Genomic DNA, 19,383 nt, shown 5'->3' with positions numbered 1-19,383 from the left:
GAAAGTAAGAATGGAGAGAAAACGCCCTCCCTGACTGTGAATCAAAAGCATTGCAGGGACCAAGGAAGCAGAGGGACCCAGGGAGCAGAAAGACTTGGGGACTTGAATTTGAATGTTAACTGTTCCTTAGGTGGAGCTGTTGCTGAAACCAGTTTTCTCCTCTGAATGGAAGGATGGGGATGCCTCATCTGGAAGTTTGTTGTGTGACTGGGAGAGGGCTCCTGTGCCTCGGCTGCCTTCCAGCACCTGAAGAACCCACTGGGCTAAGTCATCTCAGAGCCGAGGGGTGAGGCAATGGAAGCAGGAGTCCTGGTCTGTGAAGTTTACTAACTATGCAAACTGAGGATAAGGACTCTGAATTGGAGAAGCCAGCAAACCAGAACAGGACCTGGGCTCTAGTTTTCACTAATTTGCTGAATGATCTGTAGAAAGTCTCCAGGCCTATTCTCTTTAAAGTTAAGAAAAAGAACCAAACAATGCCCAAAGATGCATCCCACACTGACATTCTATGATCCCATCTATTTTATACCTTCCCCCAAGGAGAGGAGGCCTCCTCCTGTCAAGTGAGAACAATCTCCCTCCTGCTGGGAGAGTCCATTAGATCCCTTGATACTAGTCTTTGTTCTGTCTGTGAACTAGTTCGCCATGGTCCTTTCCTTTGAGCAGACTGAATCAGGAAGATGGAAGACAGCGGGACACTGGGAAGGCTGGAGAGGAAGGAAAAGTGATGCAAGGTTTGCAGTTGAAGCTCAGTGGCAGAGATCCTTGCCTGGAGCCAGTCTCCAGCTGGCCAGGAGGTACCGCACCATTGTTGTTATTTCAATCAGAGTGCTGGGTTCAGGGGTGGCACACAGGGGTGCTTAATAATGCCTATTGATGGATCATTCCCAGGAACTCATTCAACCTTGACCAAGTGTGAGATTATCAGTTGAACTGATAATCACTCATTCTACAAACACTGCCAGGCAGGGCAAATGCCAGGCATCCTAAGATGAATAAGATGTTGCTGCCACTGAGGGTGTGTGGGGAGAAAGCAGCTCCCCACTGACTGGCCAAGGGGAACAGCACAGAACTGGGAGAATAAGGAAAGCCCCACCCAGTCTGGGGGTCAAGAAGGGATCATGAAGAACAAACTTTCAGGAAGCGTAGAGAGCCAGATGAAAATGTGGCAGGAAGACATTCCGGGCAGAGGATTCTTACTGCCAGACTTGGTGGTGGTGAGGAAGAAGACGACCTATTTGGTAACAGACAACTTTTCAACTCCAGGTGCACAGCAGTATGGTTTAAAGGGCAGATCCTGAAACAGAACTCTCCAGGGGTTTGACTCTTATTTCAGGAGTCATTCATTCTCTGTATGGCATTACCTTTTAAGTTCCTCAGTTTCCTTACCAAGTAAAGAGGGGAGGATAAGACTTACTGTGAGGATTGACGTGTGCAAAGTAAGTGTGTAGATGTGTTGTTTCAATCACTGCACTTACTCTCCAGTGAGCCTGAGGGGAGAAGGAATATAAGGAGGAGAAGTGAACAGGGTCTTGCTGGTCCAACTGAAAGTGCATGAAAACCTCTGGAGAGCTATTACAAAGTTTGAATCCAGGAAGGTACAAGGTCAGATCTGGGCTCCAGAGAATATCCTTTACTTCAGATTGCTTAAAGGGAAGGAAAAACAGAGGGCCGGGCATTCTAAAGACAGGACAGACGTGGAGGTAGGGAAAGATATAGCAGAGATAGCCAGTAAATGTAAACCAGCTTGCAGTCAGGAACCAGGGTCTGTCATGGTGGTGACCTGCAGGGCCACCGGCGTGGCCAAGACCCAGAAAATCATGAGAATGTAGCAGGTGAAGGTACTACCCCCAAGGGCATTAAAACTCTGCCCAAATCATACAAAGCTGGGGGAATGACTGACCCTGGCAGAATGGGGCCTCAAAATACAAACTGAGTTCAGAAAAGTTATATTTCCTGCACCTTGGAGTTTGGGAGATTGAGCCTTGCATCTGTTGCTCATGTCTGCATTGCCTCCAGGCTATGAGCTCCAGGATGATAGGGACAGGTCTACTGTCTTTGATGCCATATTCTTAGTGCCTAGTTCAGTGAAATGGATGAATACATGTGAAATGGACGAATAAAGTTAGATCCACAATGACTATTACATATGCGTTTGTTGGATTGACTTGCATTGCAATTGACCCCATTTTATAGGCAGAGAAACAAAGTCCGAGTGTGACATCACTAGCTAAGTGCCTAATAGGGGTATGGAGGGTTTTAGATCCAGCTCTGTTGGCTCAAAGCAGCCCTCTTTCCATTAAGGCAAGATGGGAGTAACCAGGAAACTATTTCTGTGTGTTTTGCAAGATGATTTGCATATGTCTCCACCATTTTCCCTTTAGAGAGTTCTGTGAAAGATTCACTGTTTGCATCCCCTTCTTAGAGGCAGCACACTAGGGTGGGAAGAGCCCAGGCTTGAAGTAAGACATCTGAGGTCTCTGCAGGGCCCACAGGATGGTTTGCGGGACAACAGTCTCCTGAGGGCCTCCTCTGACTAGCACAGACCCCTGGTGCCCTCTGCCAAGCCCGGGGGCCTCAAATTACAGAATCACAGGGAGTCTGGTCCTGAAGAGCTTGAGGCTCATGGGGTGTCAGTCCTCACCCTCCATCCCCAGCTCTGCCCGCTTCACAGATGGAGAGACAGAAACCTAGGAGGGTGAAAGGCCCCTTCACACCCCTCTGTGGATCAAGCTTCATGCTTATCCTGTGTGGCTGTTTGAATGAGAGAGATAGAGATAGAGATAAAGAGAGAGGGAGAGAAAAAGAGAGAGAGGAGGAATAGGTAGGTAAGAAATAGAGGTGAGAGGAAAGCCGAGTGGGGGAAGGGCAAAGGTCACCATTTCACTGACGGTCAGGAGGTGCTTGGTCCCTGGTGTCTGGTGGCATCAGAGGTTGTGAGAGCCTGGCATGTACTTCTGTGTGTGTTTGTGTGTATGCGTGTGCATGTGTATTCACCCACCTCTCCCCTCCTCTTACCCCCACAAAGCGCCCTGAGGAGGGACTCCTAAGAGAAGGCCAGCTCTTTATCTCCCATGGAGTCTAGGCCCCAGTGGCTGCCTTGGCAGGAAGCCCAGGGCTCAGGCTGTGAGGCAGGAGACCTGGATATAGTCCCCTCTCCAGCACTAACTTGAAAGGTGACATTCAGAATCCCTTGACTTTTCTGGAAGGTAGGGCTGAGAGCTGCCCAGGGACTGGTGGGGCTGGGGTGGAGAGCACAGGGAAGAGGAGAGGGCCAGCACCTGGTGCCTGCGGTAGCACTGCTTCACCTCACCCCACGGCACCTCCTTGAGCAAGATGGTGCTGCCCTGCTCTGCAGGTGAGGAAACAGGGGTTCTGTGAGCCCAAGATTGACTGAAAGTCCCCCAGCTGGCAGGTGGAAGTGGTAGGACTCAAACTCAGGCCTGTCCAACCCAGAGCCTAGCTATTCCCCTGCGCTGCACTCTTCGGAGGCCGCACGCTTTGCCCTCAGCCGCATTTCATAAATGTTGGCCTCATTAATTCAGTGGGAAGGGTCTGAAGGGGACCAAGTGCTCTGCAGGGGTGGCTTTACTGAGCGTTGTCCCAACGGCTCCAGCAAGCTCCAGCGAGGCAGCAATTGCTCAGCCAGAGTCAAGGCACTGAGGTCTGGGACTGGCTCTGCCATCTTTTAACCTGCAAGAGGAGCCTCCCAGTGAGGAGAAACCAGCTAGAGGCTTCTCGGGGGCAGCAGGAACAGAGTGGAGCACAGAGTCCCCGAGTCTCCCCAGGGCCTGGGTTCATAGTGAGGGTGGGAGGAACCAGGCATGAAGAGCCTCACAGAGAAGCTGGCACCTGCAAAGCACTCCACTAGTGCCCCTTCCTCCCACTGCTGCTGACGTTCTGTGCTTACTGTAGTCCAGCCACTGTCCTCAATGTGTCATTTCTTCCTTTATTCTTATAACAACCCTTGAGGCAGGATTCCTTGTATTTCCCTCTGAAGATAAAGGAACTGAGGCACAGAGAGTTTCTGCAACATTCCCAAGGTCACGCTGTAGTAAGTAGAGGCTTCGGGATCAATCCCAGGCAGTCTGTCTATGAGTGACCTCACACGACCTGCCACAGGGCAACTCAGGTGCCCCTTGACCTCCCATGCTGCTGCTGGAGAATGAGGATAGCGTGTCCTCACAGAGGACATGAGTGAGGTTTGGAGTGAGGTTTAGGGGGTGGCCTGAGTCAGCGGTCACACCACCAGACAGTCTTAAGGAAATGCAGGCTCGGCCACCCTTAATGCCACCCCTTCTAAAGCTCTGCGACAACATGACTTCACTGAAGTCCCAGCAGCAGGTGTATCAGCAGCTCGGCAGTGAGAACTGTGGTCCCAGCCAGATGGGGACCAACAGGCCTCACATGCCTGCTTCCTGCTCAAGGTCACTGAGCCAGTTAATGGGGAAGAGCTAACAGAACCAGAACTACCTCATCCCTCCTCCCTCCAGGCCCCAGACCGGCTGCCATCCCCAGAACAAGGTGGGCTGGAATGGGGACGACACTGAGGGCTCTGACTGGGGAGGAACCTCCAGCTGGGCTGTCCCCACGTGACTGAGAGACACGACACAGACAGAAGAGGGGGTAATGTGCCTGTCCCCGGCTCCCTTGAGGATGGATGAATTGTGTGTCTCAGGGACAGATACAGAGGCAGCCTGGGAGATGGAATCCAGGGCCACTGTCTGGATGAGTTGTGTGACCTGGGGCAAGCCATCTCACTTCCCTGAGCCTTCACAGCCCCCTCTGTAAAATGTACGTCATCAGAACTCCATGCTCTTCCAGGTCTAAACCTTGACCTTCCAGCATTTTCCATCCCTGAGTGGAACAGAGGAGCATGTACAGGCTGGGGAGTTGGCCAGACCGGGTTCAAAAGCCCCCTTTTCTGTTTACTGGTCATGTGACCTTGAGGCTACTCTTTCTGAACTCAGTTTGAGCAACCCAGAGCCAACATAGCCTTTGTTCCTCACATCAGCCCCATACAATGAACAAGAGGGTCCCATTTTATAGATGTGAAAGTGACAGCTGGAGATCCAGCCCCTAGACCTAAAATATCTGTGGTTTAATGAGGGAAAACAAATGGAAATCAATTATATAACAAGTAATTGACAGTAAAGATCTTTATTGGTGATGGTCATCTTGAGACCCACGATGAAGGCAGTGGGCTTCAGGGAGTGGGCTGGGAGGCCCATAGTGGGGGCACTTGGAGTAAGCCTTGGGAGATGGGCAGTACTTGCCCAATGGCAAGGAGTGGCACAGTCCTCCTCGGCAGAGGGACAGCTGGTGCCTGTGCTTTGTGATGGAGAGAGGACTTCCTATTCAGGAATAAATCTGTATGGGGCTGGCTGTGTGGGGCTGAGGGATAATGAGGCTGAGGCCAGAGAAGCTGGCAAGAGCCAGATCATGGTGGACTCTGAATGCCATACTGAGGAGTCCGGAATGTACCTTGAGCAGGTAGTGGGGAGGCATTGGAAGTTTCTGAAAAGGAGTGAACACTTAATTAAAAACCTCCAGGGCTGGATGTGCCAACTCAGCACCAAAGATGCCTTTTCAGGAAACAGAGTTATCAGAGAGCACCTGAGATGCCCTCAATTTCTCTACACCCCAGTCCTCATCTGTAAAATGGGATGGTGACCTTGCTTTCTGTCTACCACCCACAGAAGAGGTGCGCCCGGGGATTTGGGCTCCCAGGGATGAAGGTACTGATGGCGAGATCACTGTCTTTTTACAAACAAGGACAAAGCAGTTCCATCCAATCAGCTGGGGGAACAACCTGCTGCCAAGTTTAGTAACTGACAGATGGTTGCAAGTAAAGGGGAAGGTAAACCCAGGAGGGACCTGGGAAAGGTTACTGCAAGGACAGTGCTGGGAAGGAAAAGGCCAGAAGTGAGAACGTAAGGAGTCAGCTGCAGGGATCGGAGCCCAGCCATGGGTCCCACAAGCTGCTGGGCTATGGGCATGTCACTTCCTCTTCCTGAAACTTACTTTCCTCAGCTGAAAAAGAGAGGGAGGCAATCGCACCTAACCATGGCATTGTTAGAATATGAGCTGGGAGAATGAAACTCATATTTATTTGCATAATTCTTGATAGTTTGCAAAGCAGATTACCTGCTTCATCTTCTCAGATTCCCATGGGGAAGGAGGTGGCATCTGTCGAGTGCCTGCTGTGAGCCAGGCTCAGGACTGGGTGTTGTGTTTGCATTCATCTCATGCCAGCTTCCTAACAGCCTTCCTAGAGAGCACCGTTATCTTGATTTCACATTTGAGGAAACTGAAGTCACACCACTAGGAGGTGGCACAGCGGTATTTGACCTCAGGGTTGTATGAGCCCACATTTCCCGATGTTTCCATTGCAGCATGTGGTCTCCCTCAAGTTATCTAAACTGTGTAGGCTTTTAAATATCCCTTCATGGTCATTTTGAGGTTGAAGTAAATAAATTCTATAAACTTGGTTTCTCATATGTAAAAATACTGTTAATATTAGTTCCCTTGACATAGGAAGTTATCATAATTACAATAAGTTTAATTAATTGAAACAATAAATTACTTAAAAGATGTAAAATGCTGACTAGCACTTGTCACCTGTATAATATATAGTTTTACACGTAATACACACACTAGATAGGTACAAATGCAGAAGTATCGACAAGGAGGTGGGATGGTAGGGACTTTTGTACATTGCTGGTGGCATCAGAAAGTTGCAAGTTGTTATGGTTTGGATCTGGAACGCTTCCCCAAGCTCATGTGTTTAAGCAATGTACCAATGTTCAGAGGTGAAAAGATTGGATTATGAGAGGGATAAGTGGATTAATCCATTTGATGGACTAATAATTTGCACTACTGGGTGGTACTGTAGGTAGGTGGGGCATGGCTGAAGGAAGTAGGCCACTAGGGGCATACCCTTGGGGATTATATCTTGTCCCTGGCTTCTCTCTCTCTCTCTCTCTCTCTCTCTCTCTCTCTCTCTCTCTCTCTCTCATTCCTGGCCACAATAAGCTGAGTAGCTTTCTTCTTCCATTCTTTCTTCCATGATGTGCTGCCTCATTTTAGGTCCTGAGAAATGGAGTCTGCTGACCATGGACTAAAACCTCTAAAACCATGAGCCAAAATAAACTTTTCCTCCTCTAAGTTGTTCTTGTCAGGTCTTTTCTTTAGAGTGGGGAGAGCTGACTAACACATACATTTTGAAGAGAAATTTGGAAATATCTAGTAAAGCTAAAGATGCATACATGTCATGACCCAGAAATTACATACCCATGTTATACACCTTAGAAAAGAATTTGCACATGTGCACAGGGGGAACATGTATAACAATGTAATGGCATTATTTGTGAGAAAATAATACTGAAAAGAACCTAATTATTCATTATCAGAAGAACAGATAAGTAAGGTAAACTACAAATAGTCATGGAATATAATACTGTGGTGAAAAGAAGTAAACTAGAGCTAACCCCACCAACATGGATACTTAGCAGAAAGCAAGTCTGAATGAACCAGAATAATAGTATTTTGATAAAGTTCAAAAACATGCAAAAAAAATGCATGTTCAATTTAGGAATGTTTATTTACAGTAGAACTATCAAAAAAGATAAAAGAATGAAAAACACAAAATTAAAGTTGATGGTTATCTGTGGAAAGGAAATTAGGAAAGAGGACAAAGGACTTTAAAGGAATAGATAATACTCTGCTTTTTGAACTGATTAGTCCCTGGCATTTATTATGTTATTTAAATGTAAGTAATATATTTTTATGGTTGGCTACTGATGATTAATTAAGCATATATTTTATATGGATTAAATATTTAGTAATAAATTTAAAGTATAATTGTAAAGAAATATACTCAATCAAAGAGTATATCTTGTTTACCTTTGGTTGTGTGATGTCAAGCATGCTTCCTTGCTCACAGTGGGTATTTCAGAAGTTGTCAAGTGAATGATTGGATAAATGGGTGAATAGATAATTCTCAGTCTTTACCTTCCCATTTCAAGCCCTTCTACCAACATAAACACTGAGCTGGGGCTAGATTTCTTACTAATGCAAGCCACTGGAGACAAGAAGAGGTAGGGAATTTAGGTGACTCTGTACAGCTCAGCCTCAACATGGGGCATATAAGAAGATTTCATTCAGTACTATCTATTCATTTATTCATCCATCCATTCATCTATTCATCCATGGGTGAATCAGGTCAATAAGTATTTATTAAAACAAAACCAAGTAGAATTCAGCAAGAGGTTTTAGAGCAATCTCTTCAAAAAAGCAAATTTCCATAATGACTCTGCATATGACAACATTGTCCCAAAGATCATCACAGTGCCCCATCTAGATGTGGGAGGCAGACACAGGACACCTTGAGATTCTCAGCTCACCTTGGCACACAAATGAAGAGGGTGTTTCCCCCGGGTGGACTCGTCCTGTGATGAATACCACCTTCTGCTCTGCCCCTTCCCGGAGATTGTCTGCAAAATAAAATGGAAGGAGGTCTCTAAGGAGGGCAAAGAAAGCTAAGACTAGGGATGGGTGTGTGGGAGGGAGGCAGATGAGGAATAGTTTGGATGCTTTACATTCATCTCTTAAATCATTGGGTTAAAACTATCAAGGCCCAGCTATTGCTGACTAATTAAATTATGTCTCTAGCCACCCCAAATTAAAAGAGTACATTTCCTTTTTATGTAACTTTGCATATCATATTAATATGTAATAGTCACAATCATCTGAAGAAGCCATATGAGTGAAGTTGAGTCCCAGAGTCAATGACTGTGACCCAGGCAGTTGTATCTTTCTGAATTTCAATGTTCTAAACTATCATTTAAGATAACAATATGTACTTCATATTGTTGTGATGACTTAAAGCTATACATTGTATGAGAGTCAGCAAATATCAAGTAGATCATGGCGTAAAAATGTTTTCTATTTGTGTTATTAATAGTAGCAGCTGCTTTTAAATTAGCCCTTTTGCATCAGGCACATTATATATATAATTGTAATCCGTAAAACAACATTAAATCAAGACAAATTTTATAAAAACAGATACTAAGACTCAGAGAATTTATATAATTTTTTAAAGGTCACCCAGATAATAGGTGATGGTAGGAGCTGAAATTAGAACCCAAGTTTTTGTCTGGTGGTGATGAAGTAACAGGGACACACCTTCAATGACTTTCACCTTCAATGACTACAAAATCAAACAAAACATGCTAAACAATTATCTTTAAGTATTGGACAATAGTCAATGTGAGATAAACCTTGAGAGAAGGGAAACAAATGAGGCATGATAGCCCTGGCGTTCTGCCTGATGGTCCATCGCAGACCAAGGAGTTGGGAGTGGTGTCCTGAGCAGAGCAGGGAAGTGTCACTAAGGGTCAAGTTCAGCAGGTGGCAACTGTGGGGAAACTGAACTCCAGAGAGGAGGGAGCACCATAGAAAAAAGGTCGGGATATCTATGAAGGAGTCTTCTTGGGTCTTTGTTAGATCCTATGATGGGCACACATAGGGCAAATCTTCATTCTCTAGTTTAGATTTTGAATGTTCCCCAAAGGACCATGTGTTGAAGGCTTGGTCCCAGCCGTGACACTGTTGGGAGGTAGTGAAACTTCAGGAGATGGGGCCTAGTGGAAGATAATCAGTTCACTGAGAGAATGAGACTCCAACCTCTTCCTTTCTGCCTTTGCCTCCTAGCAGGCTCCCACCATGACATGCTGTGCTGCCACAGGCTCCAAAGTGTCATGGACTGAACCCTGTGATACCATGAACCACAATAAACCTTTCTTTCTTAAGGGTTCTTTATCTTGGGTGTTTTGTTAAGTGATGAAAAAATTGGCCAGGAAGCTGTGAACTGCCCAGTTTTCCAGGATCACACAGAGCTAGGAATTATTTGAATTCCCACCAACAACATAAATGCTTGTTGATCATTCTGGTAGGATGAGAATATTATCTAGACACATTCTAACAAAGTATTAAAAGAAGTCTGAAAAAATAGAATAGAACAAAAGAAACTTAACAGCTTGCTCTCCAAAGCCTAACTCTCTTTAAAGGAAGAAAACAAAATCCAGACACTCAGCAATGTATATAATTTGCAATATCCAGCATCTAAGAAGAAATTATTAAACATGTAGAAAAGAGGAAAATATGGCCCCAACTCAGAACCCAAGCTCTTTCTGCCACCATCAAGTTCTCCCTACATAATAATGTTTATCTTTGTGCAAATATGTTATTACATAAAAACAACAGACAAGAGTGACATGCCTGGAAAAGAAGGAGCAAGGGGAGGGTACTCAGCACCGGCAGAAGAAAGACTGGCCGGCACAGAGCAGAACAGTGACCTGAAGGAGATTTAGGAAGGAACATTGAGTGAAACTGGATTAAAGGCCCCATCCATGTTAGAGGATGATCTAGAGAGAGGGGTATAGAAATAATGAACAGGCTTTCTCTTTTTAAAATGCTGGTGATATATCATTTTTAATATGCTTCATCATCCCAACAGAAGCACAAATGTCAGAGACTAAAGTAAAAAGTATTAGCTCCATTAAACATAGTTCTAAAGGCCTACAACTTGTTTGGTCCATTGAGGTGACCATCAGGGGCTTGGGGGTCACTGCCTCCCCTGAAAGACAGAAAGAAATATAATGGAAACAAAATGCATGAGAACTCATCCTGTGCTGATCTCTTTGCTAGGCACATTAAGGAACCAAGAGGGAGACAGGGGTTACCCACTCTGAAGAAGTTTATGGCTTAAAAGAGGAATTGAACACCTGAAATTTCTAGGACTGAATAAGCTCCAGAAGGGAGAGACTGTCACTTCTTAATGCCTTTCCCAGGACTATTCCGGTAGGTGCTGGAAACTGATTGTTGAATTAATAAATTAAAATACATTGCATAGATCATGGTGTATAAAGTTTAGATACTTACTATCTCATTTGATCATCTGCATTCTCTTACGAGGTGAACCCATTTACAGGTAAGGACACCGAGGCTCAGAGAAAAAAGGGACATGCCCAAGGTCATACAGCCAGCAGTCAATCCCTGACTCCCATCCAGCATCCCTATTGCTATCCCATCTGTCTCCTTCTTGATCCACTAACAACATTCTAAGATTGCACGTCTTCTGTATTTCCATCTACAATGTACACAGGAGAGTTTGGTTTCATTCCTTATTGCTGATGGAAATAGAGCTACTGTCTTAGCATTTATATTGCTTTTTAACTTAAAAATAATAATAAAAAAACCCCACCACCAAGCCCTTTAAAAAATAGTACCTAACACTGACACCATCTATCCCAGCAGTCCAGAAATGATAAATGGCACTGCTGAGGCCCTCGGTGAGGGCTAACTTTATGGATGTCTCCCTTGACCCAGTATCAACTCAATTGCATTCAGCATTTCTGCTGACCACGGGGAAATGCAAAATGGGCATTATATTTGCACACTAATTTTACTGAGCCCCTGTGTCTTCATAAAATGATAACGTGGGGCTAATAAAAATCAAGCATCTCGGGTGCTAATATAAGCAAATGTTGATGCAGGCAGGTAACAAATTTCTTTGTCATTTAGGAGGCCATAAAAGAGCATTATAATCATCTTTAGGTAAAATGGATGGGTCGCCTTTGCTTAGCTTTTAGCTTTCATTTGCAAAATCAATTTAAGGTAATGTAGCAGGGTGGTATGACATGGGACCACCCCCACCCTCTCCTGTCACCAAATCCCCAGGCTGCATGCAAAACCAATTAAACATATTCTTGGTGGAGGCACAGGGATAAAGAAGGAAGTGCACTTGAACAAAGCTAGGGTAGAACAAAAAGCAAACAACACAACCAAGGACAACCCATGAGGGATGTTTGTAAAACCCAAGAGCTCATGGAGGTTGACAGGTTTTGGAGTACAAGGACACACTCAGGTGGAACTGGGGCAGCCATGCCCTGCTGTCCAGTTGAGCTGAAGGTGTTTGAAGTTAACTGGGCTGCACCAGCACCTCTAACCCACGTATGTGAATGCATGTACACACACACACACACACACACTCGCAGGCACCCCTTTGTTGTTATATTCCTCTATCATCCACTATTTCCTTATTCAGAAAATATTTATTGAATACCTGTTAGGTGGTCAGGGGCTAGGGATTATTATATTCATTTTATAGAAAATCAAGTCCAGGAGGGCTGGGGTTGTGGCTCAGCGGTAGAGCAGTTGCCTCGCACATGCGAGGGCCTGGATGCTATCCTCAGTGCCACATAAAAATAAATAAATAAAATAGAGGTATTGTGTCCAACTACAAATAAAAAATAAACATTTTTTTAAAAAAGAAAGAAAATCAAGTCCAGGAGAAATTGAGTAACTTGTCCTTATTCTTCTAGCTGATGTGTGACAAAGTCATAATACCAACCCAGGCAGAAACTGTTTTCAACCTCAACACTACTTCATAATCTTGTGTGAAGGAGGAAAGTAATATTACTCCATTGTGATAGGAATTAAGTAATATTTATTGAATACTTGCTCTCTGCTAGGTATTTTAAATGCATGATCTTATCCCACAGTAATCCCAGTGAAACAGTTTACCATCTCTATACCATTTTTAGCCCTCTTTTATAGGTTTGGAAGTTGAGATCCAGAAACACTGAACTTGCCTAAACTTGCATAATAGCAAATGTGGAAGCCAGGATTAACCTAGGTTTTTATGATTCTCAAATTTATGCTCTTAACTACTTATTGTATTATTTCTTGGAGATTAAATAGGGTCCCTATGGTGGTTTTAACACTATGTTCACCAATCCTTTGTTAATCTCCTTTCAAGAGACAGAGATTGAGTTCCCTCTCCTTCAGCGTGGGCTGGGCTTAGAGACTTGCTTCTAACAAATCGGAAACTATGAAAGTGATGACATGGCAGATCTGAGATTGGGCTACAAAAAGACTGCAGTCTTGGGCATTCTCACTCTCTTGAATCCCTCACTTTTGGGGAGACCAACTGCCATGTCATCAAGACACTCAAGCAGCCTATGAAGAGTCCCACATGGTGAAGAACTAAATTATCCAGAAACAGCCAAGAGAAACTGAGGTCTGCAAAAGCCATGTGAGTGACCCTGGAAGGGGATCCTCCAGTCCCAGAGGACTGCAACCCTGGCTGAGAACTAAATGCAACTTCAGGAGAGACTCTCAGCCAGAACCACAAGCTATGTGCTGTCACATTCCTGACCCAAGAAACTGAGAGATGATAAATGTTTTTTGTTTGTTTGTTTTAGGATGCTAAATTCTAGAGCAATCTTTGAAGCAGCAGTAGATAACTTATAAATACCTCCCTGGAGACATGTAGAACCCGTAGTTAATATGTAGAACCTAAATAATTTTGCATCTTATCTATTGATGCTGTACATGAATGAGGACCAAAGTCATAATCTTGGTGCCCAGATGGAGAGAAAGCCCCCCTCCGTTTGGTCAGTTATCAGTGGATCAGTGGCTGGTGGAGCAACCAGATGTCAAGGGTCCCCAAAGATCACTAGCTGGGCCCTCTGAGGACAAAAATCTCCCAGAGGTTCACTGTCAGTTTTGATTCTCCATCTCTCCTGACATAACTTGGTCTGAGATGTTAGTGTGAAGGAAGAAGGAGGTCATGAGCTGGAAGAGGAATGGGAGAAGGATTTTTTTTTTTTTTTTTTTTTTTACATCTAAGCCTTTTTCATTTTCTTGACTTCATGATCCTTGGAGGCATCTTAAGCTCAAGAAAATGCCCTTCTACTGGCTTTTTTCAGCACTGGAGATTTAACGTGCGGCCCGTGTGTGCTAGACAAGTGCTCTACCACTGATCTATACCCCTACCCCTTCCTATTGTTTTTAAGCCAGACCAGTTGCAGACTTTTCTCCAATTCTGCAGGTTCACATTGATTATAAGCGGGAGAAAAAAATTACAAGCGGTAGCAGTAAAGCACAGTGATCTGCTGTCTGTCTGCAGGCCTACTCAGGACTAGAAGAGTGACCACTGGTTTCCCTGAGCCAGTTCTCCCTTGCCATTTCTTCCTCCACCTGGACCCGGAACTGGTCCTTCTAAAATGCAAATGGGAGCATACCACTTCCCCCTTAGCTGCTTAAAAGTCTTCAGCAGCTCTATTGTTGGCAGAGCGAGTCCAGCCTCCTTAGCATGGATCCTGTCCCTGGCAGCTGGTGGCCACACTTCTGTCCAGCCAGCCTCTTCCACAGGCCCCAACCTCAGCTACCTCCTGGCATTCGCCCAGACAGGACACATCCTCACACACCTCCACACAGGGCACGTGTTTTCCTCCCTGCCTCCATCTCGTCTGTCTGCCTCACTCCTACTCAGCCTTTGAGATTCGGTTGGGATGCATCTCCTCTGAGAAAGAAAGTGGGAAACTAACATTCCCCAGGGACCTGTCCTTGGGCAACTGGGTGCTAATGTGGTTTATGTGATTTCATCAGCACAAAACATGTCATGCTGAAGGTAATATGAGGGTGTCTTTGTGCTGTTGACACTGGCAGTATAGAAGGAACGGGGCAGGGCTGGGAATCATAATAAGAACACAGTGAGGTGGTGCAGAGCTTCCTGTAGGTCTGGGGGCATCAGCAGATCCTTCTTGGAGGCTCAGTGGACATGTTTGGACAGATATGGGACTTGATGCAATCGAAGGCACTCAGGGCTAACGTGGTGACCTGATTAGAGGGTGAATCCAGTAAGTGGGAAGAGCTGGACTGGGAAGGACTCTGGTCCCTGTGTTTCTTCTGTCCCCTGAGAGGATCAACATGGAAAGCCTGCTGACTTCCCTGGGTCGTGAGTCCTTAGGCAAGTTACTCACCCACTCCCGGCCCGAGTTTCTCACTTGTTAATTGAGAATAATAATCTTTAGCTCACAAGATAAACCTTAAGAGACAGTCTGTGTCCCTGCCACGTGGCTTCACCTGGAACATCAGGCATTGTTTACTGAGTGACAAGCCCCAGGAATAAGCGTCCTCAGTGCTAGCACTACAGATGTCTGGATAACTGTTGTGGGGGGCACTGAGCACCCCTGGGCTCTTCACACAGATGTTAATAACCCTCCCCACCCAGTTATGACCATCGAAGACGTCTTCAGACGTCACTAAATGCCCATGTCTCTTGGGAGTCAAAATAGCTCCTGGCTGAGAACCACTCTCCAACAAGAGCACTCTGTCATTCAGACTAGCCTCGTCACTACCTTCCCAGCAAAGCTTCAACGCCCCTGGTCTGCTGTCTTTGCCCCAGTTCAGCTCCAAAAACCTCTCCAGATACCAGGTCCTCCCAGGCCACAGGTCCTCACTTCCCCTGAACTCATGGCTGGACCCCTCGTCGGGTAATAAATCATTTGCTACCTTGCTCAGGCAGGGCCGGAACCTTGGCTCGTGTCTGCCGTGTCCAGGGCTCAGCATCTGCTCTGCCGAACCTCCGGGCCATGTGGAGAAAACAGTGGTGCTGGCAAAGTTTATTTTCAGTTCCCGACTTTGAGGTCCTCCCACTCCATTCCTGCTAGGTTCAGATCTCCCAGGGCCTAGAATTCCATCTCTACACAGTCACTTCTTTAATGCCACACAGCTAGGGATGGAGTGTTCTACTCTCCGTGAGCTGGAAGAAGAAGACAGGAATGATCCCTGAAAGGAGCCTGCTCCTGGCTAGAAATAAAGCATTGGTTTGGGAATTTCAGGCTTTGAGGATAGGCGTTTTTCTGGTGCACTTCATATGTCTTCACAAATTAATGTTTTGCAAGGCCTGAGGACATTTTTAAACTGCAGTTTGACCTTAAAAGCAGGTCTCTGACTTGCATGAGACTCACAGAGCCCATCAGAACTAGTAAGCCTGTAAGGTGACTGAGAAGAACATACTCACTGTGCAGTTAAGGGAAGAGGACCAGAGAGACCAAGTGTCTTACCCCAGACCACCCAGCTAAAGAGTAGTCAGGCAGATCTGGAGTACAGGGTGTATGACTCCAAATCTGTATGGCCTCTGTTCGTGGCTCTGTGTGCAGGGGGCAATGTCCACTCAAGCTGTCACCTGGAACGTGCCCAGAGAATGTCTGTCAGAGAAGTAAAGGAAGCCAAATAGGTGCAGGCCTCAGATCCAGGTGGCTTGGGTCAGCTGAGGAGACCCCACCTTGACAGTCACAGGAGCATCTCTGAGCCTCCCTCTTCAGGCAGGCTGCCCCTTGCGGGCACAGGGCTGGCACTCCAGATCTGGCCTCAGGTAGGCAGGCTGATGGCGAGAGGCTCTCCCTTCCACTGTGGGTCTTATCCCAGAATCCTAGAGGCATCTTCAGGAAGTCAGACCCAGAGTCACCTGCTCAGAATACCTACTGAAAACAGGGCCCTGGGAAAGGAACCTGGAGACTTTGAGATTCCCAAGCAGGAGCCTTCTGGGATTGACCTTGGGAATTCTTGTGAGACTTGAAAGTTGGGCACGATCAGGATGAACTCAGCAGTGACTGCAATCAATCCCCTGAGGCACTCTGGGCTGGAGGGCCCTTCCTAGTCATCTCAGGAGGCCAGGGAGCTGGCTCTGTGACCTGCATTAAAGGAAACTGGACATGGCAGGGACATCTCCTCGGTCAAGGTTGAGTGCTCCTCCCCAGGAGACACTTGGCTGTGAGCTGTCAGTCACCACGTCTCCTGGGAACCTGACCTGGTCCTGAAGGGGGATCTGGGCCATGCACACAGCAGACACTCCGACAGCTATTAGCTTAGGCAGCTGAGGAGAGTAGGGCAGATCTGAGGCCCCAGAGACAAGAAGGCTGAGGGCGATGGACTTTCTTTCTTTTTGATAAATTCAGCACACGTTTTCTAGCACTGACCACGTACCAAACTTTGAGCTGGTCCCTGAGAACATGGTGAGAAATCAGACTGTCCCTACCATCCAGATACTCAAAGACTAGTGGAGGAGAAGGGTCAAGCCTTCAATCTAAGTCCTGCATCTACTTATATGACCTTGTGCCCTGGGAGCTTTCACATTGTCATCTGCCAAATGAGGACAATAACAGGTCCATCCCACGGAGATCTTGTAAGAATTAAATAAGATAACCCAACCTTATAAGTGTTCAAAACTGGTGCCTTACAGATGGAGCTGTCTTTGTCTGACCACCTGATCCTACAGATGCTTGGGGTCTCCAGACGCTAAGTGACAGGACAGCCACAACTTTGCCTATCTTTGTCACAATTTGCATTTCTAGTGCCTGGCACACAGAAGGTGCTCAATAAGGACTTGTGGAGTCATGGGTCTCTGCTGCCCTTTGGTTGGGTGAGCGTATCATCTAGCACCAAGTGCCCAGATATTTTTCCCAGCTGCACCCTGCCTCTGGAGTCACCACTCCCAGACTCCAGGAATTCCTCGTGGGGTTCAGCTGCAGGCTTATTACCAAATGCAAACTGAATTACGTGGTGCCCTTTTACAACAAGGACAACAAAAACAGTTTCCCCAGGAAAAGAGGGCCAGGAGAGGTGAGAGCCGAGATGAAAGTCGAAGACAATACTTTCTAATCAAACTTGATAAATATGTAAATTAAAGCAGCTAAACAGTTGGCTTTGACAAATGACTTCTCCGTAATGGATTTTTCCACAGCGAAAGGCGAGAGTTCAGCCTGCCTGTTAGAGGCAATAAGAGCTTTCTCCTGTTTACCGGGCACAGTGGGAGGATGAGGCTGAGCTGGATTCTCTGAGGAAGAGCAGGAAACTAATCCTTCTTTTACTAGGTGCCCTTTACTGAGCATCTGCTAGCTGCCAGGCACAGAAGCCAGCGGTTATAGATCTAGAACCTGCAGAAGAGGTGAGAGTCCCTGCCTTGTGCATGGGTGGGAAGGGCCAGATTCCCCAGACTCTAAAGCCTGAAGTCCACAGAAGGGCCAAAGCAATCTGTTGTCAAGAAACATAAATTAATTCTCTCCAGTGGTTTCTTTGCCATCTGAGGGTCTCACCAATTCTATGCCTTACAGCTTCCTCTCACTCCCCAGGACCTGTCAGCATGGGGGTGTTTATAGAAGAGATCTGTTTTTAACTTGCTGCACAGCAACAGCAGACCCCTTTCCTACCCTTCAGTCGTCTGCTTTTCCATCTGTCAAAGAAGCCATTGGAGTCAGGAGAGCTGAAGACCCAGACATCAGGGGGCAGATTGCAGATTCACTGCCCAAGATAAGACATTCTATTTGAGGGTGGGGAGCTTGTGTGTCAATAACCCACCAGAGCACTTGCTAAGAAACTGATGATCCTAATGGGTTGGAATAGGACAGTCAGGTGAGTGGCGGCTGAAGAGGAGCAGACTTTGAGCCGCAGAGTAGGTCAGGCACTCAACACACCCTATAACCCAGTCCCACGGCGCCCTGTGAGAATGGTAGAGTGAGGCCAAGCACATGGCCCAGGGCCGTGCAGGCAGCAAGGTGTGGGAACCTGGTCCTTCTATCTTTGGAGACCAGTCTTTCTTCTGACACCTGCAAGGAGGAAAGTTAATTTCCCAGCTACACCAAATGAAAGGGATGTTACTCTGTGTAGACCTGAGTGTAGGCACATGCTCACATCAGCTTCTGACCCCAAATTCCACAAATACCTGATTTTTGATGCAAAGTCATCAGAGTGGAGGTGCAGACAGAAATCCAAGGTTAAAGGTTTGAAAGACTCTAAAGATACAACTTCCCCAAGCCGCTACATGAGCATTCCAAGTGCTTCAGGAAAAGTTCCTGGTAGGGCTGGGAGTAATATGATCATGACCTCCGCTGAAGATCTGCCTTGCCCAATGCTGGAGGAATTTAGATTTGAAGAGTATTCTTTCTTTCCTATTGAGATCTTCATTGACTTGTATAAAAATACTACTTTCAATCTCAAATCCCCACTGGCATCTTTATATAAGCACCGAAAATGCTACTGGGCTTTGGAGATTTCATTTAATGAAGGAAAAGTATTTCTATTAAAGACTGTAATTTTTTCTCTCTCAACACAACATCTTCAGAGGAGTCAGGGAAGCTGAATTGTTCCAGGCTCTGAGAAATCGAAGCAACCCTCGCCTCACCCGAGAGGTGGCTACACAGACTACAGATGGAAGGCAGCAGCCAGGGAGGGCAGGGGTCAGGAACAAGGGAGGCCGGAGTAAAGATAATAACCAGACTCCACGTACTGACGACTTCATAGCCTTGGTGCTCACTGGGGACATATTCTGTTGCCCCTGTCCCTGCTCAACCCCTGCCACAGTGTACCAGCAGCCTGAGCCTCTGAGTCCACCCTCAGGCAGCCTGTACCAGTCCCACGGTGGCTTCCCTAGAGGCCAGGAGCTACCTCAGGCCTCTCTCCAGCCTGCTGCCCACCTGCCCACCTCCGGGGTCTCACCTCTAGCTCTTTGCTCACCTGCTCCTCACACCTGGC

General features: G+C 46.4%; 1 protein-coding gene across 1 annotated transcript in view; it reads right to left on the bottom strand.

Moving 5' to 3' along the window:
* Positions 1–19,383, bottom strand: part of Agbl4 (AGBL carboxypeptidase 4) — a 1,469,059-nt gene that overhangs the window by 114,589 nt on the left and 1,335,087 nt on the right. Inside the window, exon 7 of the mRNA XM_046468734.2 lies at positions 8,406–8,495. Within this exon, the coding sequence (XP_046324690.1) occupies positions 8,406–8,495 (90 nt within the window). The remainder of the gene's footprint in view (positions 1–8,405; positions 8,496–19,383) is intronic.

The sequence above is a fragment of the Marmota monax genome, unplaced genomic scaffold (assembly GCF_021218885.2).
Source record: "Marmota monax isolate L192 unplaced genomic scaffold, Marmota_monax_Labrador192_F-V1.1 WCK01_AAM20220418_F8-fsc00008, whole genome shotgun sequence".
Classification (NCBI taxonomy): domain Eukaryota; kingdom Metazoa; phylum Chordata; class Mammalia; order Rodentia; family Sciuridae; genus Marmota; species Marmota monax.
Note: the sequence above shows the minus strand (reverse complement) of the source record. Positions and strands in the feature narration are given on the sequence as shown.